The sequence below is a fragment of the Palaemon carinicauda genome, chromosome 31 (assembly GCF_036898095.1).
Source record: "Palaemon carinicauda isolate YSFRI2023 chromosome 31, ASM3689809v2, whole genome shotgun sequence".
NCBI classification, from domain to species: Eukaryota; Metazoa; Arthropoda; class Malacostraca; order Decapoda; family Palaemonidae; genus Palaemon; species Palaemon carinicauda.
Window position 1 is genome coordinate 1,839,332 of NC_090755.1, and position 22,103 is coordinate 1,861,434.

Consider the following 22,103-nt stretch of genomic DNA (forward strand, 5'->3'; position numbering starts at 1 on the left):
ATGCTATCCTTCGGGTAGGGTATGGAGTGGACCATCTGGGAAGTATACTGTACTCTCATTGTGCCGATAGTGGAGAATACAAATTTCCTTTCCAACGTATGATACTTTCTTATAATTCTCAAGCAGGTACCCCAACAAAACAACAACAAAAAACATGAAAATCCCACCCTTAAATATGGACCCTTCAAATGCTGATTCCCCATCCCCTGGATTTGCTGACTCCCCCCCGGCACTGTTGACGACTTCTGCTACTGTAATTAAGGAAAATTCTGTTGACGACCTTCGAACTAAAAAGGACCACTCTACTGATGTTAAAAAATCTAGCAATTTGGGTAACACAGAGAAACTACGATTCCTTCATGTTTCCCAAATCCCATTAGAGACAAATTATGATGATATATATAGAGCATTTGAGTGCTATGGATTGATAAAGGAAATAAGGATGAGACTTGGAGATGAAAAATGGGACTCTTGGATATCTTTTGATAGTCATGATGAAGCGTTTAATGCCATAAGTAATATTAGTAGTATCAAAATTAACGAATTGAACATCATGGGAGCTCTTTGTGATAAGGTCCCAAAGGAATTGGATGTGTACAAACCTGCTGATTGGTTTGAAAAAGATAGAAATGTACCCATGCCTTCACAGAGAAAACCCAAGCCACCAATGTGGCTCTTAGCTGAACCTAGAGGGATATAGGAAATTATTTTAAGATATGTAAGTTTATCCAAAAAAAAGTAGGAACCATAGCACCTGGAGATATATCTCGTTTTGGGAAGAATAGTTATCTCATCCATGCCAAATCTTCGACTCAGTCTGCAATACTGTCTAACTTACAGACAGGCAGTGATGAAATTACATTGGAAATGAAACCTCATCTAAATTTTAGTTATAGAAGAGGAGTGGTCTTTAATAAGGACCTGTACGAATTTACAGAGGAGGAGATACTTTCTATGTGTCCATTAAATGTATGGAAAGTGCATAAGGTTCCTGGAACTTCAATGATTATACTTACTTTCCAGGATGCTGATGTACCTTTCCATATTTTTATTGAAAATGAAAGGATTAAAGTTCGGCCTTTCAAACAAAAGCCCCTGCAATGTTTTAATTGTTTTAAATTTGGACACCCATCCAAAGTTTGCAAAAATGAAAAAATGTGTGGTATTTGCTCCAAAACTTATCATGGAGAATGTACACTTGAGGCCAGGTGTTCAAATTGCAATTTGAATCATAAATCAACTGATAGGAGATGCGAACTGTATAAGTTGGAGGAAGCTGCCCTAAACAAAAGGGATTTTGACGAAGGAAAAATCTATTTCTGGGGAGAGACCTGTGACGCCCGGTGAAAAAGTCCTTCTTTGTACTTTTTCTGATATAAATCTTCCAAATATACCAGAGAAAATTAAAAGCATGGAATGCAGAGGTTACAACCCTCGCGCGAGCACCTTGTTGGTGTCGTATATCTAACAAGGGCGTTTGTAAAACACTATTCACAGGCTGTCTTCCATTTAGATAATCCCTTCATTAAAGGGGGAGGGCCGTGACAGGCCCTAGAGAATACAGTTGGGTTACCCTACCGACACCTACCACTCGCGCTCACCAGGTCATCCTTCTGTTTTTGGACTTGCGAGCAAGTTGAATATCCACTTAGAGACGCGGCTGTATGGAATGTCACTTGTGGAGGTGGGAATTGTAGAGGATCCGATTTGGAGAGGTTCTTCGGTTCGGACCATGGGCGTAGTCTCATTTTCAAGACAGAGGGGATCTTTGAGACCTTGTTTCTTATAGGTACTGTAGCTCTCTTTCTCCAAAATCGATTGATGTCTTTGAGTTTGGCTTTTATTAGGAGATCTGTTACTGAAGTGAATTGGAAAAGGCCGAGGATACTTTCTAAGGCTCTTTGGACACCTGTTTGTGTTTGAGAAAATACTTGATCTTGGAAACTATTCCTCTTACCTTTTGGAAGGGAGAGACAACGTGTGCTTCGACAGGTCCCACTGAATGGCTAACCATTCTAAGTGGCCTGATGGTCGTAGGCGAGACTTTTGGAGATTGACCCGAAATCACAGGTTGTCAAGAAATCGAAGTAATTCCTTCGTAGCTCTGTTGCCTTCTATGGCCGGCCGGGCCCAAATGAGCCAACCGGCCAGATAAGCAATGATCTGTATCTCTTGGTTCCTGAGTTGTTCTAACACTGTCTCTCCCAGTTTCGTGAATATCCTGGGATCAATGTTGAGGCCGAAGGGCATGTCTTGAACACAAAGGCTTTCCTGCTTAGGCGGAAACCCAGATAAGAAGAGAAGTTTCGAGCTATAGGCGCAAGATAATAGTCGTCGGTAAGATCGACAGAGGTGGTGACGGTCCCACGGGGAAGTAAGGTCCGTACCTGAGAGATAGTCAACATCCGGAACATGTCGCAGAGAATGTAAGAGTTTAGCTTGACAAGTCCAGGTCCACTCTCAATGCCGACAAGCCTTTCTTCGGAATTGTGAACAGGCGGCTTTGGAACTTCAGTGATCGATCACATAAGTGTGGGACATGCATAAAGACTGTTGAATAAATCAACCAGCTATGAAAAGGCCTTAAAATCAAAGGTAAATTTACCACAGGAGACAGCAACCCCACCTAGCACTGCCAGTAATCCTAAGAAAAGAAATACAACCTCTGATAATAAAGTATTGCAGGACAAGGTAATCATATTGCCTTCTGAGGCTCTGCCACAGCGTATTAGAAATGGGTCATTGCCCATTTCTGTACAGCCTTCGTCCCCCATTACCAACAATAGTACTAACCTCTCCCAGGCCATGTCCTTGCCTGATTTGAAGGAGATGCCACCTGACACCAAGTTACCAGGTGCACCTGTATTGGGGAAGGTGCAAAAACCTGGTAGCTCAAAACCTACTAATCGGAAAAGAGAGAGACCTCCATCTCTCTCGCCCCCTTCCATAAGAAATATCAAAATTACGACGTCAAATAAATATGATTTGTCTGTTGATTTTTAAATATTAAACTTAGCCGGTGAATATATAATAGCTGACGTCTCCGACGGCTCGACAGAATTCAAAAACTCGCGAGCGATCGCCATGAAGGTAGCGGGTGTGCCCACCAGCGCCGACTATCGGCCAGATACCGCATATACATGTAAACAGCTCTAGTTCTTCTCTGTCGGTTTCATCGACAAGTCGATTCCACTCGCTATTATGACCTCGAGTTTTCTACCGAATTGGTGAAGTACTTGGTTTTGGTTTTATTGCTTTCGCCGTGTTGGATTATTCAATACTATCCTCAAAAGAAATGCTTTTGAAAGGAGAGTAAAAGTGTTTTGCCCTTGCTCTTTTATCTCTGGTTTTTTCCATAGAGTAAAAATGGCCGACCCTTCCCTTAGTGTACGGAAGTGTGTTTTAGGCTTTTAGCAATTATCTTATCACGTTATAAATTGTTGTTAATTATAAATTTTCCTCTATATATTTTATATCTCACCCGCCTTTATTAGGCCTCTTCGATTAGCTTTCCATTTATACTAAACATCAAGATAAATTTTAATGTTTTGTTTATATGCGGCCTTACCTATTCCTCCCCTAGTCCGAGAGTAGGCGGTCCTAACTTGGAAACCGAAGTTAAACAACGTTGAGCCCATTCAACTTTTATTTTCGTTAAGTTTAAATCATTTGCTCTGTAAGAGTTATGAAATGAATATTTTTTAGTAGATATTTTATGAAAGATTTTCTTTGAATAGTCTTCGTGCTGTTTCAAAGATGAACTAACGTTTGGTTTATTTATGCTACGCAGTTTGCGCTCTATCGTTACGATAGAGAAAGAGAGAATCACGGTTTCACTTTGCAGAAAGAGTAAATCGATTTTGACGTTTTGTTCATTCTTCTTTCAAACTGAAATGTTTTAAATACTAATTTAAAGGAACTTGTTAATTTTCAATTTCTTAGTCCTTTCAGTTTTTTCCTTTGGTCAAATAACCTGTTTATTGACGAAGGGTGAGTGGGCTTTTCTCTTCAGTGTGAAATCAGAGAGAGAGAGAGAGAGACGGAGAGAGAGAGAGGAAGAGAGAATGTTCCGATCTTTATTCTCGTCCCAAGCGAGTAACGTTGTTCTCGAGTCAGTTTTTTACTCTCGTCCCAAGTCTCTGTACGGGGAGAAAGGATAAAACGTTTTTAGTTTTTATTCTCGTCCCAAGGCACTGTACGGTGAGAGATTGAAAACGTAGTTTTTAATGAACTAGTGTTTAGTCTCCTCCCCAGTCACTGATCCTTTTAACTTTATATATTTCCGTTTTATTCGATATATATGTTTACTGATTTTTGCTTGTATTAATGTGCTTACATTATACGACTTATTTCGCAATTATAACCTTTTGATGTAGGGGAGAATTGCGTGCTTCAGGTAGAAATCAGTTTTATTCATGCCTAATGTGAAATTATTAAAAAATACGATTTCAGTGAAGTAAGTGCAAAAACAGAAAATCGTAGTGATAAAGTGATAATTGCGCAAAGTGTTTTTTATTGTTGCGACCGAGGGTTCGTCTGTTCGTGCTTGTCGTTCACCTAGTCCGATACCTCTTTCAGGCTCCCATGCTACCAGGGAAAAGTAATGTCGTAGGACTTATGGGGACGAGAGGCTTTAACCAACGAACAAACGTTCCCTCTATGGTATCGGGCGTGTCTAGCAAGATCGCCCCTACCATAAGACGAGCGAGGCTGTTTTTCTCCTCGTCATCCGAAGGCTTCTCGCAAAAGAAATCTTGGAGCAAAGTTTTTAGACCCTTAAAGCGGATGTCAGTCCTTTCAGGACAGGTCCAGCGTCCTGGCTGTAGCCATGGGGACAGCTCTGACCCTTTGCAGTCGTCGGAAGACGGTTCGCCTATTAAACGCAAGCGTAACACGGGGTCCGAGGGTCGCGGTAAAGGCAATGTTTTGCCAACACAGACGTTACCTTCGTCTCGGCCCGTCCCGACTCCTGTTGATCTAAATGGGTTGTCCTGCAGGACATGCAGACTAAGCTTGCCTCCCTTATGGAGAAGTATGACGTTGAGCAGGTTCACGATGAACCTTCGCTTTCGAGTCGCTGTTACACTAAACGAGACTCTGGCCGTCAGCCGCCCAAATGAGCATTTACTCGTCCGTTTGACGTTATGAAACGTGATGTCGGTAGTTTGTCACGTCAGTCACGTGACTTGGATCCTTACTCGCTGCAGTCCCGTGTTGACTTTCAGCCGCTGCCGCAGCCTCGTGTTGACGTTCAGCCGCTGCCGCAGTCTCGTGTTGACGTTCAGGACGTTCGCCAACCAGCTCAGTTGCCTTGTTTTGACGTTGAACGTCAAGCACCGCAGTCAAGAGTTGTTTTAACTGCTCTATCTAGGCAGTCAAGGCAGTCTCGACTTGACGTCGAGCGTCCTCCCGCACCTGTTGTTGTTGCTGGTCAGTCCTTTAAGCAGTTACAGGACGTAGCGTCCTTGACTGCTACTGATGCTCCTTTGCGTGTGGACTCTGCTTGTCAAGCATTGCCACCACGGCAGGTCTCTCCCTTGCTTGAGACTCGGCAATTGTCGGACGAGGTTCCTTCAGATGAGGAAGTTGCTGATCCCCCTCCTACTGATATTCCCTTGGGGACTCTGTCAGACGGAGAGGAGCCTAAAGCTGCTCAGCCCTCTATGGACTTTAAATAAATCATGCTGATTTTTAAGGATCTTTGTCCGGACCATTTTGTAACTGCTGCTCCTCGTTCGCCTAAACGTCAGAGTTTACACTAGGCCTAGCTACTTCGAAGCCGTTGTTTTCTAAGCTAGTGCTCTCTCGCTCTTCTAAGAGAGCTTTACGTTTGCTAGGCGACTGGTTGATCACCAGGAGGAGTTTGGGGGAGACAGCCTTTGCTTTCCCTCCTTTTAAACTGGCTTATAGAGCGAGCGTCTGGTATGACACGGGAGAAGTTCTCGGCTTGGGAGTTCCTGCCTCTGCCCAGATAGACTTCTCAAGCCTCATAGACTCTCCCTGGTGCCTGGCCATGAGACGCTCCAAGATTTTATGGTCGGCTTCAGAGCTAGACCATCTCCTGTTAGGAGTTTTTCGAGCGTTTGAAGTTTTGCTGTACAATTATGTCATGCATAAACAAGGCTTTCAGGGATGGCTCCAATGATCTGACAGCCACGTTCTCTACAGGAACAAGACTATCAGGGATGGCTCCAATGATCTGGCAGCCACGTTCACTGCAGGAGTACGTAAGATGCAAGTGCGCTCAATGTGTTCATTGTCAAGACATACTTCACGATGAAGTCTACCAAGCTGTCTTGACAGCATTAAGGGAAGGCGACTGGATGGTCTCTCTCGACCTTCAGGATGCATACTTCCACATCCCGATTCATCCAAACTTTCAACTACATCCGAGGTTTGTGGACGGGAAAGTAATGTACCACTGTCGAGCACTGTACTCCGACCTCATTCCTGCTCCTCTTGTTTTTACAAGGCCCTTGCAAAATGTAGCAAGCTTTCTACATTTTTTGAGGATTCAGAGCCTCCCTTTATTTTGACGACTGGCTAATCAGGGCGTTCGTCATTATATCGCTGTCTGGAGAGCCTCTAATGGACATTAGTCCTAACCAAGGAGCTAGGTCTCATAGTGAATGTAGAGAAGTCGTAACTTACAGTATCCCATCCCAGACTATTCTTTTTTTGGGAATGGAGATACAGTGTCTGATTTTTTCGGCCCTTTTCGTCTCCCGCAAGAATGGAACAAGCTCTGTTAAAAGTCCTTCACTTGCAAGAGAAAAAACAGTTGCTCTGTAAGAGTTTGAACTAGCCTCGTGGGAACTCTTTCATCGCTGGAGTAGTTTATCTCTCTGGGGAGACTCAACCTATGCCCTTTCCTATTTCACCTAAACATTGGAACAAGGAGAAGGGCTTAGTGAGTATCTCTTTCCCAATCTCCAACTCAGTCTAGACATGTCTGACTTGGTGGGACAGCAACATCAGACTTCGAGAAGGTCTTTCTCTTGCGATCAAGAACCCAAACCATGTGTTGTTTTCAGATGCAGCGGATTTGGGTTAGGGAGCTCCACTGGACAGTCTGGAAGGCTCGGTTCTTTGATCCACGGATCAGAAGGAACTCCTTTTAAGGCAGTAACATCTCTCCTTTGGCGAGATTTGTGCAGAAATGAATGTCTTGGCGGTCGGCCTCAGCAGAAGAGGACAAGTCTTCTCCATGGAGTGGACGTTGCATAAGACTGTGTGCGAGAAGCTATGGATGACATGGGGTCTACCCACCATAGACCTTTTTGCTACTCTCTGACAAAGAGGCTCTCGACTTACTGCTTTCCAGTTCCAGATCCAGAGGCAGCTCACATAGACGCTTTCCTGCTGGACTGGTCTCACCTGGACGTTTATGCCTTTCCACCTTTCAAGATCCTAGACAAGGTGATGCAGAAGTTCACCTCTCACGAAGGGACCAGGTTGACATTGGTTGCTCCACTCTGGCCCGCGAGAGAGTGAGTAACAGAGGTACTTCAATGGCTGGTAGACGTTCCAAGGAGTCTACCTTTAAGGATGGATCTCTTACGGCAGCCACGTAAGGAGTCTTCATCAAAGCCTCCTCGCGCTTCGTCTGACTGCCTTCAGACTATCGAAAGACTCTCAAGAGCTAGAGGATTTTCGAAGGGGGCAGCCAGAACGATTGCGAGAGCTAGGAGAGCATCTACCATCAAGTTCTATCAGTCGAAGTGGGAAGTCTTTAGAGACTGGTACAAGTCATCATCCATTTCCTCTTCCAGTACCTCTGTAGCCAAAATTGCAGACTTTCTCCTACATCTGAGAAATGTTCGCTCCCTCTCAGCGCCCACTATTAAGGGCTACAGGAGCATGTTGGCGTCTGTGTTCAGACATAGAGGCTTAGATCTGTCCAATAATCAAGATCTCCAAGATCTCCTTAAGTCCTTCGAGACCTCTAAGGAGCGTCGTATGGCAACTCCTGGATGGAACTTAGACGTGGTCCTAAGGTTCCTAATGTCCGACAGGTTTGAGCCATTACATTCAGCCTTCCTGAAGGATCTCACCCTCAAGACGCTTTTCTTAGTGTGCTTGGCTTCGGCTAAAAGGGTCAGTGAGATCCATGCCTTCAGTAGGAACATCGGCTTTTCTACAGATAAAGCCACATGTTCACTTCAGCTTGGTTTTCTTGGCCAAAAATGAACTGCCTTCTCGTCCTTGGCCTAAGTCATTTGATATACCTTGCCTGTCAGAGATCGTAGGCAACGAGCTTGAAGGAGTGCTGTGTCCAGTTAGAGCTCTGAAGTTTTATTTAGCTCGGACTAAATCCTTACGAGGTGGATCTGAGGCTTTGTGGTGCTCAGTTAAGAAGCCTTCATTGCCTATGTCAAAGAATGCTTTGTCATATTTTATTAGATTTTTAATTCGAGAGGCTCATTCTCACTTGAGTGAAAAAGATCGTTGCTTGCTTAAGGTTAAGACGCACGAAGTAAGAGCTATAGCAACTTCTGTGGCCTTTAAGCAAAACAGATCTCTGCGAAGTATTATGGACGCGACCGTTTGGAGAAGCAAGTCGGTATTCGCGTCATTTTACTTAAAAGATGTCCAGACTCTTTATGAGGACTGCTACACACTGGGTCCATTCGTTGCAGCGAGTGCAGTAGTGGGTAAGGGTTCTACCACTACATTCCCTTAATTCCAATATCCTTTTAATCTTCTCTTGAAATGTTTTTAATTGGGTTGTACGGAAGGCTAAGAAGCCTTTCGCATCCTTTTTGATTTGGCGGGTGGTCAAATGTCATTTCTTGAGAGCGCCCAGATTAAGGGTTTTGATGAGGTCCTGTTGTATGGGTTGTCGCCCTAGATACTTCAGCTCCTGGGAGTCTTTCAGCATCCTAAGAGGATGGCTGGGCTTCGTGAGGAAAGCTGACTAACAAGGCAGAGTAATCGTTAGAGTCAGCTTCCTTACCAGGTACCTATATTTATTTGGGTTTTGTTATGATATAACTGTCAAAAACTCTAAGCATATACGCCGTAAACTGTATTAGTACTGGTCTCTACCCACCACCATGGGTGTGAATCAGCTATTATATATTCACCGGCTAAGTTTAATATTTAAAAATGATATTTTGATTATAAAATAAATTTTTGAATATACTTACCCGGTGAATATATAAATTAAAGGCCCCCCCTTCCTCCCCGATAGAGACCCAGCGGGATGAGAAGAACTGGAGCTGTTTACATGTATATGCGGTATCTGGCCGATAGTCGGCGCTGGTGGGCACACCCGCTACCTTCATGGCGATCGCTCGCGAGTTTTTGAATTCTGTCGAGCCGTCGGAGACGTCAGCTATTATATATTCACCGGGTAAGTATATTCAAAAATTTATTTTATAATCAAAATATCATATTTCTGATCTGGAAGTCAATTTAAATAAATCGGAAATTCAAGTGGAGGTCCACCAACCTCCTCAACAATCAGATCAAAAAGACAAAAAGAAAATCATAAATGCTAAACCCAATCTATCAAGACCCTCTTTAATAAAACCACCTAAAAATAGTGTTAGATCAAAAACTGCTAATGGGAAGACTCCATCCAAGGGGTCTACCAAATTATAAACCATAGTTTTTTCCTCCATTTTGCAATGGAATTGTCAGGGTTCAAGGGCCAATATGAAGAACTTAAGCTTCTTATTCATGAGCATTTCCCCATAATTATTTGTCTACAGGAGAGCAAACTTGATCATAATACCCCTTGTCCTCGCAAATATATTAGTTATAGGACACCATATGATCACCAAGTGGGGAGCCATGGCGGAAGTCTCATATACGTTCGTCGAGATGTTCCCCAAGTTTCTCTGTCTATTCGTACACCTCTGCAGGCAGTGGTTGTACAGATTGACATAGGGCGAAAATATACAATTTGTTCTCTGTACTTGCCTCCAAATGATAACATTTTGTATGATAACTTAGTGGAGGTGATTCAACAACTCCCTCAACCTTTTCTTTTACTTTGAGATTTGAATGGTAGACATCCTTTGTGGGGTGATGATTTAGCAAACACGAGGGGAAATATCATATCAATTGTGGAAAATGAAGATGTGGGACTCCTTAATACAGGAGAGCCCACACACTTTCATGTCCAGACAGGTACCTTGTCATGTATTGACCTATCAATCGTAAGCTCTAATTGCCTTCTCGACTTCGATTGGAGAACATTAGATGATTGGCATACTAGTGATCATGCACCAATCATTATAAACACCAACAATGGTCCACCTTTACAGGGATCGCCACGATGGAATCTTGACAAGGCGGACTGGGATAAATTTCGTGAGCTAAGCGAAATTGAGGGGGATGCAGGACAAGTTGAAAATATCGATGATGCCATAGACTTACTGAATGGAACTCTCCATACAGCAGGAGTCAATTCAATTCCCAAAACAACAGGGTTATTCAAACGACGACCAGTCCCGTGGTGGTCCTCAGAACTAACTGCCCTCCACAGAGCCACAAGAAGATCTCCTAACACGATTGCGTAGACGCAGAACTGATGAGAATTTAATTATGTACAAGAAATGTAGAGCACAGTTCCGTCGTGCCATGAAAGAAGCAAGGCGCCAGTCATGGATGTCTTTTGTTTCCTCCATTAACAGTAGAACACCACCATCTTCTGTGTGGAGGAAAGTAAAAAAGATAGCTGGCAAATTCACCCCCAACCCACCACCAGTGTTGAAGGTGAATGGCCAGTATGTAACTGAAGCAAATGATGTTAGCAATGCCCTGGCTAATCATTTTTCAAATGTATCCAGCAAGTGTGAAGGAGCCCCTGGTCACCAGTATAGGAGCACTGAAGAAAAGAAAATTTTAAATTTTGCAACAAGAAGGGAAGAGTCGTATAATTCTCCTTTCACTGAAAGAGAATTTGATTCTGCACTTGCTCATTGCAATGATACAGCCCCTGGACCCGTTGGAATTCCATATGCAATGATTAAACATGTACATTTTAATACAAAGCTATTTATTTTAAGTATTATTAATAGAATATGGCATGATCATAGTTACCCAAGTGTTTGGGAACTAGCCATTATTTTAGCCTTTTTAAAACCCGCTAAAGACAAGTTTTTAGCGGCAAACTATCGTCCTATTGCATTGACATCTTGTTTATGTAAAATCATGGAGAAGATGGTCAATGCAAGGCTGATGTGGTACCTTGAAAAGAAAGGTATTTTATCACCGATTCAATGTGGATTCCAAAAAATGCACTCAACGACTGATGTGTTGATTCGACTAGAGTCTTCTATTTGTGAAGCCTTTGCTTCCAAACAGCACCATGTTACAGTATTTTTTGACCTTGAAAAGGCATATGATACCACATGGAGATATGGTATTCTTAAAACCATTCATGAATTGGGATTGAGAGGAGAGCTGCCACTATTTATTCAGGCATTTCTTTCACATAGAGTTTTTCAAGTGAGAGTGGGGGAAACTCTATCAGAGAGTAAGTGCCAGGAAGAAGGAGTTCCTCAGGGTAGTGTGCTGAGTGTAACCCTTTTTGCACTAGCAATTAATGGGATATCCTCAGCCATTCCCCAGGATGTTCTCTCAACATTATTTGTGGATGATCTCTCAATATCATTTGCTGGCACTAGAATGGCAATGGTTGAGAGAAAAATCCAACTCTCTATTGATCAAATTATCCAGTGGGCTGACATGAATGGATTTAAGTTCTCGACAAGTAAAACTACCATTGTCCATTTTTGTCGTATCCGGGGAGTACATCCAGACCCGGATGTATACATTAAAGGTCAACGGATACCATGTGCAAGAGAAGCTAAATTTTTAGGTTTGATATTTGATTGTAGGCTTACATGGGTTTCTCACTTAAAAGCATTAGAAGCTAAATGTGTTGAAGCTCTGAATATCTTGAAAGTATTGTCCCATACATCGTGGGGGGCAGACCGCAATACTATTTTAAAATTATACAAGGCCTTGATTTTTTCCAAAATTAGTTATGGTTGCGAGGTATATTCTTCAGCCACCCCAAGCCGGTTAAAAATATTAGACTCGATACATCATGCAGGTATTAGATTGTCTACTGGAGCTTTTAAAACCTCGCCTATCCCAAGTCTCCTTGTTGATGCTGGAGAGTTACCTCTAGACCTTTACCGAATGTCTTCCATTCTTCGGTATTGGTTTAGATTGCAAAGACTCCCTAACTCTCTAGCCTTTCAGACTGCAAGCCTTGTAAGACACGCATCATACTTTGAGTTGCACCCAAAATCTCCTCAACCTTATGGCTTTCGGGATATAATTAGAAATAAGGTACTTCCATTCAAGGTATCATCAACGCCTCCATGGAAGTTACCAGAGATATCTTTTTGTAAATATTTTATTGGAGATAAGAAGAATATGTCAGACCTAGAAGCCAGGTCTCTTTTTAATGAACATGTTAAAGAACATAGAGGATCAACTTTTATCTATACTGATGGCTCCAAATCTGATGCTGGCGTTGGATTTGGAGTACATAGTAATGGTTTTAATTGTAGAGGTGCACTTCCTCTGACCGCTTCCATATTTACTGCCGAACTGTATGGCATATTAACCACTATTGAGAAAATAGCGTTGGAGAAGGAGGGTAATTTTACAATTTTTTATGATGCAAGGAGTGTCCTTCAAGCTTTAGAAGTTTTTAATTCTAATAACCCTCTAGTTTTAAAGATTTTAGAATGGCTTTTCATTATTGGACGGAGAGGTATAACAGTTCAATTTTGTTGGGTTCCAGCACATGTAGGTGTGTCTGGGAATGAGAAGGCAGATTCACTGGCTAAGGAGGCTGCATCCGAGTTGCTGCCAAGAAGGTATCCCATTCCCTGTAATGATTTCTTACCTGACATCAAGAAATTGGTTTGCAATAAATGGCAACAGCAATGGGATAGTCAAGATGGCAATAAAATGCAAGAGATAACAAATGACATATCTCCTTGGAGGTATAACATGATGCCCCGAAAATGGGAGACGTCTCTTTGTCGTATCCGTATTGGTCACACTCGGTTGACACACGAGTTTCTGCTGAAGGGCCAACACCAACCGTATTGTGACGACTGTTTAGTACCTCTAACAGTAAGGCATTTGTTGACCGAATGCCCCAATTATAACAACTTGCGCAATAGATATTTGTTTGAGGCTCGAGGTGAGGGTGGCAGGTTCATCCTTGCCAAGATTCTAGGAAATGATGTGTCCTACCATGCAAGTGGCATTTTTAGATTTATTTCAGAAGCAGGTCTTCTGAAAAATATTTAACTTTTACGACATTCAACTTTTATGATTTTAATTGAATACTCTTTTATTTTTTATTTTATTTTATTTTTTTATTTTTGTATACATAAATTAAATGTTACCGGCGTCAATGACCTCAGATGTCAGGATGCCTGAAAACTTGAAATCAATCAATCAATCAACCACCTTCAGACGGACGAAGCAGTCTGGGTAAGACTCAAAGCTGGGCCAAATGTCGACATCGTTAATGAGGACGGCTCCCAGCTTCTCTGAAATGAAGATCTTCCCGTTTGTAATTGGCATGTACTCTGCATGCCGCCAAAGATTTGCTTCGGAACACGAAGGAAGATCCTTGACACTGAGTCTCTTGTGAGACCCACGGGACGTTGCAAGATGGTCCATCTTTCTCCTCAGTTCAGCGTCCCTTTCTTCGTTTTGCTTACGAAGACTCTCTATCATCGTCATGAGATTCGCCAGGGCTTTTCCCATTTCGACATCATCATCTTCAGTCTCAGATCCAAGGTAGACTCCTCTTCTTGACCCTCCACAAGAAGGTCTTTCTCGGTGTCCTCGGACACCTCTGACATCCTCTCATCTAGATGGATGTCCTTCATCGCGTCAGAGACATCCTTATCTAGGGAAATCTGGACGCAAAGGATCTCAGGTTGAGGCTGTGGTATAATGGCATCCGCAGTTGCCTTAGAGAACAGATAGGCCCCGCATCCGTTCATTCGGAAGTTAAGGCCCCGTGGCATTCTTCTGGAAGCCACGAACCCATCTGCGCAGCTTACTCCGTGGTGCATCCTTATCTCTGCTGTCTTGGGGTCATCAAAAGCCTCAGTAACCAAGGCTTTGCAAACATTGCAGTCCTTGGGGTCCCCATTACTTGAGAGTTCCATTGGTGATGGAACAGAGAGAGTGCGCCCTGCACTCTACATGGCCGCAGAAGTCCTTCCTCCTGACATTGCAGAAGACTCGCAGGCACTTAGGGTGGTCCTCCTGTAAAGAGAGTAAAACTAAATGAGTATGTGGTAGTTCATCTCACCTGATAAACTATATGAATATTATTAATATTTTTGCATTTTATTGCATATAACTTAAGATAGACAAGCTAGAAAAGAATTAGGAAAGACATACTTGTGTTTCCTGTCCAGCCAATTGCTGTGACCTCCCTCAAAATTAAAGCTTAGGGTTTTCCTATTCAGGAAGCCCAATGGAAGAGTTCTAACCTGTAAGGATAGATAAGTGTAACTTAACACTGACTTCCCAAAGGTTTAATAATGAGAGTCATTTGTAACGGATCATCTATCAGTATATGGAAAGAAATCTTCCTTTCCTTATATAATATTGTCTCAACAATAGACTGTGCATGGACACACAGGGTATGTTGAAAAATTAACTACTGTATAATTTATACTATAGTTTTCTATTTGCAGTATGATCTATACTGCAAATATACTGGCTACTGTATAGTCATATACTGTAGTTCTAGCCGGCATGTTGCTGGCAAGGCTAGCTCCTGGGATACCCGGCCGAGTTAATCACGCCGGCAGCTTGCCGACTACCGGCGGCTCGCCAGCTGCCGGCGCACTAGTCCAGCCATCGCCTTTCCGGTCGGGGTAGTGGCCCGCAGCATCAACCCGGCCGGCACCTGCCGGCCAAGCCAGTTCTGCCGGCGACTTGCCGGCTGCCGGCGCACTACTCCAGCCAGCGCCTTGCCGGCGGCTGGGGTAGTGGCCGGCAGCATCAACCCGGCCGGCAGATGCCGGCTAGGTTAGTACCCCGGCGGCACTAGCCGATAGAGAGAGAGAAAGCAAGGAGTGAAGGGTGCCTTATTGAATGTGTATCAACAGTAAATAAGGATGTAAGAACTCGGTCTTACTACCTTCCTCCAGAATGAGGGTTCAAATGGAAGGGGAGAATGTATCATTCAGGCTTCCACCCACACACAAATCATTGCTGGTCTCTGCCAGCCACAGGTCTGTGAATGACAGTCCAAGAGAGGACTGAAGAACACTCTACAGTAAAGGGATCTCCTGCCGGCACAGCTTTCTCGGAGCCTTGTATCCATAAGGGAAAGCTGAGCGACTAAGCTACTACAAGCAGGAGCCCCAGCCGGCCCCACAACCTGCCGGCAAGCGGAGAGATTGTAGGACAACGGCCAAAGGGTTGCAATGGCTAGGCCATCACTAAAGGACAGAGGGGGAGGGGGTGAAAAGGGTCCTGTATGAGGTGTGGAAGGAGCCGGCAGGGTTGCCGGTCCATCCACACCTTTAAGAAACTCTGTTTCAGTATCGGCGCCATCCTAGGCGGCAGGAGAATATCTATTCTCCAGCCTAGGGTCTGCCAATACAGTTAAGGGGGCGGCAGCAAGCTTGCCCCCTCCTCTCAACAAGAGAGAAACAGAGTTCCAGTGCCGGCGCCATCCTAGGCGGCAGAAGAATATCTATTTTTCAGCCTAGGGTCTGCGAGCACAGGACTAGTCTACTAGACCGCAGGGAGAAGGTGGCAATATCATACAACCCCTACAGGTGCGGCCTAGGGAGGTCTAGCCTCCTATGCCGGCAGCCTAGTCCGACAGGGGAATGACTATTCACCCTGCCAGCCGGCTGCCGGCACAAGACTATATACTTTGAGGTTCTGACCGAAACCCAAAACCTGCTATCTGTGGCTAAGGGAAGGGACAGAAAACCCTAGCCTAGTCCTGCCTGAATGACAACTTGAGGCACGACCAACTAGGGTTGTAGCCTAAGGCTACACTTAGAGGGAAGGAGGGATTACCCTTAAATCTCCAGTGGAGACAAGTATCGGTTTATATAATACAGTAATTCTAGGAGATATCTATCTCCGCCTGAATTGATAAAACGATACACAAGGGTAACCGGGGAACATGTATGAAAGTATACTTAAGCCACTAGGCTAGAAGCCTAGTGGCGGGCGAGAATCGACTACCTTAATCACTGAAACTCTCTCGTATACGATCTCAGAAGAGGAAAATTTATATGCAATCAAAGTATCTTACATGTATAAATTGCCTAAATAGTTCCATTTAAATTTAATATCACTAGGAATGTCAACTATTTCATGCATGAAAGTAAACTAAAACGCCTAGGCTAGGAAGCCAAGCGTAAGCAAGGTTCGGTTACCTAAATCGCCGAAACTATTGCGAATACAATCGGCATAATATAATTAACTAGCAATGAAGACTGAATAGCTATTAGATATTCATGCTATTTATACTGGGAAAGTCATTCTGGCTAACTAAATAACTCGTGCGTTACGAACGACAGCGCCCATGACGCCTCCGGTTCAGGCAACAGCTCTTTCACTTAATTTAATCTAATTTCACTGAGGCAAGAGCTAAACTTTATACAATGTAAAGATCAAATACAGTACTCAACTTTCCAGAGGCAGAAGAGGCTGGAGATTGCATGATAAATCCAATGTGATAAGCGTAAACACGAGAGCGAACAGGAAAATCACCGAGCTAGTAGCGCTACACTTATAGAAATAAAACATGGCGGCGACGATGGCGCCATCTAGATACTCAGGTAGTAACGGAGGAAGGGTACCTTGACAATGGCTCCCCTTCTATTTTTGTCACTTTCCCCCTCGAAGCGAAAACGCTATTCGGAGTGAAGATTGCTACGTGTCGTATCGAGATATACGTCCCCTGATATTATGTGATATCCTTGAGAGAAATTTTACGGATATTCGCGCCAGGAGTTAGAATTCTGGAGACCTAAAGGTAAATTCTCTGGGAATATCACTGTAGTCAAATATACCCTAGGAAGCTACTTATAGGAACCTTCCATCAGAACGACATGGCCTGAGCCCAAAAAAGAATTTATGACTGTTTATTGCAGTTTTCCATCTCTTAATTAATCACTTAGATTAACTATTGCATATTTATTTTATACCCTCCCAAATTTATTCAGGCAAGCTCAGTAAGAGTTGAGCTTAATTCATTGGGCAGGATAATTTTGTACTTTTTAGTAATAATGATAGAGTTTTAGGTTTTAATTTATAATCATCTTGCTCATGAGACAAAAAATGATTTATTTATTTAATTAATCTTTCAGGAATATTGTGACCGAGGGAGGAAGAAGGCAATTTAAACGTGTTGTTTTACTTGCCAGTCGTGATTTTGAACACCAGCTCAAGTCTTTAGAAGGTGCACAGGTGAGTTATGCATGTCTAGAATTATTTGTTTACTCACAATTAAAGTTCATTCCTACGTGGATACAAACTTCTCTGTCATTTAAAGGGGTTACTCCTAGTCTTGTTTTCTATGATCAGACAATCAAAAGAAAAAGGGATTTGATTGCATCATAATACGGTAGTGCATTCACCATGTACTGTATACCCTTATAGTGTTTAGTGCTTGTGGCTCGTGCATTTCTTTATTATTCACTGTCACTTATGTTACTATCATTATTTGTGAGTTACGAGGGAATGCAGTTATAGCTATTAAGCTTAATATGTGTTCATACCTTGGTCATGATGGACTTTCCTGTGACAACTTCATGAGTCTGGTAGATGTTGATTCGCATCCTTTTTGCCCCATTGCCGTGGGAAGAGATGTTCAATGAAATAACCATATGAGTATTGTAGGTAGTGGCCATCCTCCCAGTGGAAGAGATGGAGAGATATTGTTTGTCGCAAGAAACAAACTAAGTGAGATCGTTCTCTTTTTTGTCTTATCCCAGCTATGGTAAGAATCAAAAGTTCGTTTCTGTGGCAGAAGTTATTCCTCAACCTGATCCTTGTCAGGAACCCACTGAAGCTCCAGTCACAGATGACGATGTCCGTAATTTTGTTAATGTTTTATCCCCCAGTGTTGATAATTTACTGTATGAGCTTGAGTTGGTACTTCTAGTGGATCCCTTGGTTACGGCCACTGTGCTCCAGGAGCCAGATCGTATCTCAGTACCATCAGGCCCTGATTATTCTATTCTGAATAGATCTCCCTCACCTACCATGAGTGTTTTGAGTGGTGAACCTTAAATATCTGATTATCCAGAGAAGATCTTTCCACTCTGGAAGTATCTCCAGTCTGAGTGTTGACTGCATCTACATGTTCCCGTTCATGGAACCCTAGAGTTGTGCACGCGCCATTTCCCCTTGTACTGAGGCAGCCTTGTTGAAAGACCCTTATTTCCAGTTTCAAGCTTATTCCCAGGAGCCAGGCTTACCTCGTACACCCAGGATTCCTTGGCATTGATTTCCTCTGAAAAGTTCCCATGATGCACTCCAGGATATTTCATTCCTTTATTACGAGTGTGTTCAAACAGCTTTGGCTGTGTCCACACCCCAAGACTTGGCAACCTCAAGCTGCCCTAAATAGTTGTCTTTTTCTCCTTCTAACCCTACTAGTGCTAAGAAGTCGAGTGTGACAAAACCCTCGTTAATTTCCTGAGCATTGTCTATTCACGGTTCAGCCAGGCTGTATGTTTAGCATAACAAGTTTGTACACGCCGCTGTTTTTACGTGTGATGGTGTCACTCCACGCGCCGCCAATCCTGTGCGTGATGAAATTACTCAAACAGGTTGGTCAGGCTAGGACAAGTCCACGCGAGTTGTCATGCCCACTAGTAATGACGTCACTCCATGAGCTGCCATTTTGACGAATGAGGCTATTCCTCTGCAAAGCAGCCATGTTAACATGCGCCATGAGCTTGCTACTATTTCTTAAGCCTGTTTTTGAATGGCACGCCTCATTATTTTAAAGTTCCCCAGGAATTTTATAAACAACTAGCTAGATCTCACAATCCCAAAGCCACGACTTATGCAAATAGTAAACCCATTGCTTTTCCTGAACAACCGCACACTGGTTCCCGGCCTAATGTTTGCAATGCTTCAAATGTTACTTGTTCTTCGGAACGGTGACAATATTATCTTTCAGACAAATCTTGTTTTCAGGTAATGGAAGCGGAAAAGGGCCAGAAGCTTTTTCGAAACCCTTTCCCACGAGTTAACACCCCATCAAATGTAGATGATGTCACTTTAGTTAAACATTGTAGATTAAGCTCGAGTCATAGACGCTCCAGATAGCAGGCAACGGAGAAATTCTTCTCCCCTTGTAGATCGAGTTCAGAAAAGGAATTTATTTCTTCTCCTCGCACTCTGCTGCTAGAGACGAATACTCTTTTGTTATTATTATTATTACTAGCTAAGCTACAACCGTAGTTGGAAAAGCAAGATGCTATAAGCCCAAGGGCTTCAACAGGGAAAAATACCCCAGTGAGGGAAGGAAATAAGGAAATAAACAATATAAGAAGTAATGAACAAATTAAGATGAAATATTGTGTAAACATTAACAACATTAAAACAGATTTTCAAATATGTAACTTCCCTGGTAGTTTCATACAGTATAGCTTAATCCCGCGTTTCGTCGCGCGCCCTCCCAGATGCTGAAGCCTTGATGAGGATGGGGGGCTTAGGGACTAGCAGTTGGGCTCTAATGAACAATGGGAACTACTTCCCCACTGGACCTCGGTGCCCAACTGTTGATCCAACTAAATTAGTCAGCACTTTCTCTCCGTTCCTTTGATTACTTCTTATTTTCTCCCATCTCTTCCTCTTGGGCATGAACTTGTTGACGACTTTAGCTTGTACGACTTAGGTTTTGACTGCTGCTTTGGATTTGACGCAGGGTGGGATGGATGTCATGCCATCTCAACCTGTACAAATTTAGACGCCATCACCCTCTGGCAGACCCCATTGGGTGCAGACTAAGTCTGTTAAGAGTCGGGCTCCAATGATCCGGTTTTAAGTCACCCATATTTGCGGGTAATGGGTGACGCTAGGCATTGGAGTCGTCGGTGGGAGGGGCTAACTACCCCCACTGACCAGTGTACGCCCACCTTAAGAGAGGCAGCCCCTCTCTAATAGAGGACTGGTCCCCGCTGAAGCCTCTTCTCGTGTTGGGCCACATGGGATAGGAGGACTGAAATCCTCTGATAAGAGGTGGATAACCCGGCTTGCTTCTACTCCTAAAACTAACCCCTCTGTTGACGACCCGGAAACTCTAAAGGACCATGCTACTCATGTTAAAAAACAAAGTAATTTGGGTGACATGGAGAATTTGCGAATCCTTCACATCACTCAGATCCCCATTGAAACCAATTACGATGTTCTATATAAATTATTTCAATGTTATGGTCACATCAGGGAAATTAGGATGAGGCTTGAAGGTGACAAATGGGATTCATGGATATCATTTGATAACCATGATGAAGCATTCAAAGCTATCAATGATATCATAAATATTAAAATCAGTAATTTGAATTTCAAGGGTGCTCTTTGCGATCGGGTACCCAAGAATCTGGATGTATATAGGCCTGCAGATTGGATTGATAAAAGTATAGAGGTAGTTGTACCTTCCCAGAGAAAGCCAAAACCACCAAAGTGGCTTATTGCTCAATCAAAAGGGAGTACTGGAAATTATTTCAAAATATGTAAATTTCTTCAAAAGAAAGTAGGTACTATCGCACCAGGAGATATATCTCGGTTTGGAAAGAACAGTTTCCTAATAAATGCCAAATCAGAAACTCAATTGGTTATACTTTCCAATTTAAATACAGATAACGAAGACATAAAGCTGGATGTGAAACCCCATCTAAACTTCAGTTATGGAAGGGGAGTAGTTTTTAATAGAGACTTATATGAATTCACAGAAGAGGAGATATTGGCCATGTGTCCTTTAACTGTGTGGAAAGTGCATAAAGTCCCTGGAACGTCAATGATTATCCTGACTTTCCAGGATGCTGATGTGCCTTTCCACATTTACATAGAGAATGAACGAATTAAAGTGCGAACTTTTAAGCAGAAGCCGCTGCAATGTTTTAATTGCTATAGATATGGGCATCCATCTAAAGTATGTAAGAATGATAAAATGTGTAGTACATGCTCTAATGTTTACCATGGAGACTGTACACTAGAGGCCAATTGTATAAACTGCAATTTGAATCACAAATCTACGGATAGGAACTGCCAGCAATATAAATTAGAAGAGGCTTCTCTCAATAAATCCAGTATTGAACACATAAGTGTGGGGCATGCCAAGAGACTATTGAGTAAATCAGCAAGTTATGCAAAAGTATTGAAATCCGGAGAAAAAATGAGGCAGGAGACATCCAGCCCACCTAATACTGCCTCTATTCCCCAGAAAAGAAATTTGCCATCTTCTGATAGAATTCTAGAGGATAAGGCAAGAATATCACGTAAGACCTTTCTCACCTCTAGTAAACCTTTGTCCCCCACTACAAAGGATAATTCTAACCTCTCTCAGGCTATATCTTTGCCTGATTTGATGGAGGTTCCACATGAAACAGAATTATCAGGTGCGCCTGTAGTGGGGAAAGCATCAAAACCTAATAAATCACCACCTGTCAATAGGAAAAGAGAGAGACCTCCATCTCTCTCACCCCCATCCATTAAAAACACAAAAGTTATGTCATCAAATAGATATGATGTTTTGCCTGTTGATATTTCAGATCAACAGGAAAACTTCTTGAATCAATCAAAAATTCAAGTGGAGGTCCACCATCCCCCACAAGAAATAGGTAACAACAACACTGAAAAGGCTAATATAAAACCTAATTTATCAAGACCCAAACTTAAGAAGCCTACAGAAAATATTGTCAAATCAAAAACTGTCAATGGGAAGACCTCATCAAAGATGTCTTCCAGAAAATAATACATAGTTTTTTCATCCATTTTGCAATGGAATTGTCAGGGTTTGAGGGCCAAATATGAAGAACTTAAGCTCTTAATTCACGAACATTCCCCCATAATTGTATGTCTCCAGGAGAGCAAGCTTGATGCTAATACCC

At 42.8% G+C, this 22,103-nt stretch overlaps 1 protein-coding gene across 2 annotated transcripts in view; it reads left to right on the top strand.

Annotated features, from left to right (window-relative positions):
• LOC137624232 (uncharacterized) overlaps positions 1-22,103 on the top strand; it is a 421,277-nt gene that overhangs the window by 320,168 nt on the left and 79,006 nt on the right. For both annotated transcript variants that reach the window (XM_068354740.1, XM_068354739.1), the window contains one exon: positions 17,349-17,448. In XM_068354740.1, the coding sequence (XP_068210841.1) occupies positions 17,349-17,448 (100 nt within the window). The remainder of the gene's footprint in view (positions 1-17,348; positions 17,449-22,103) is intronic.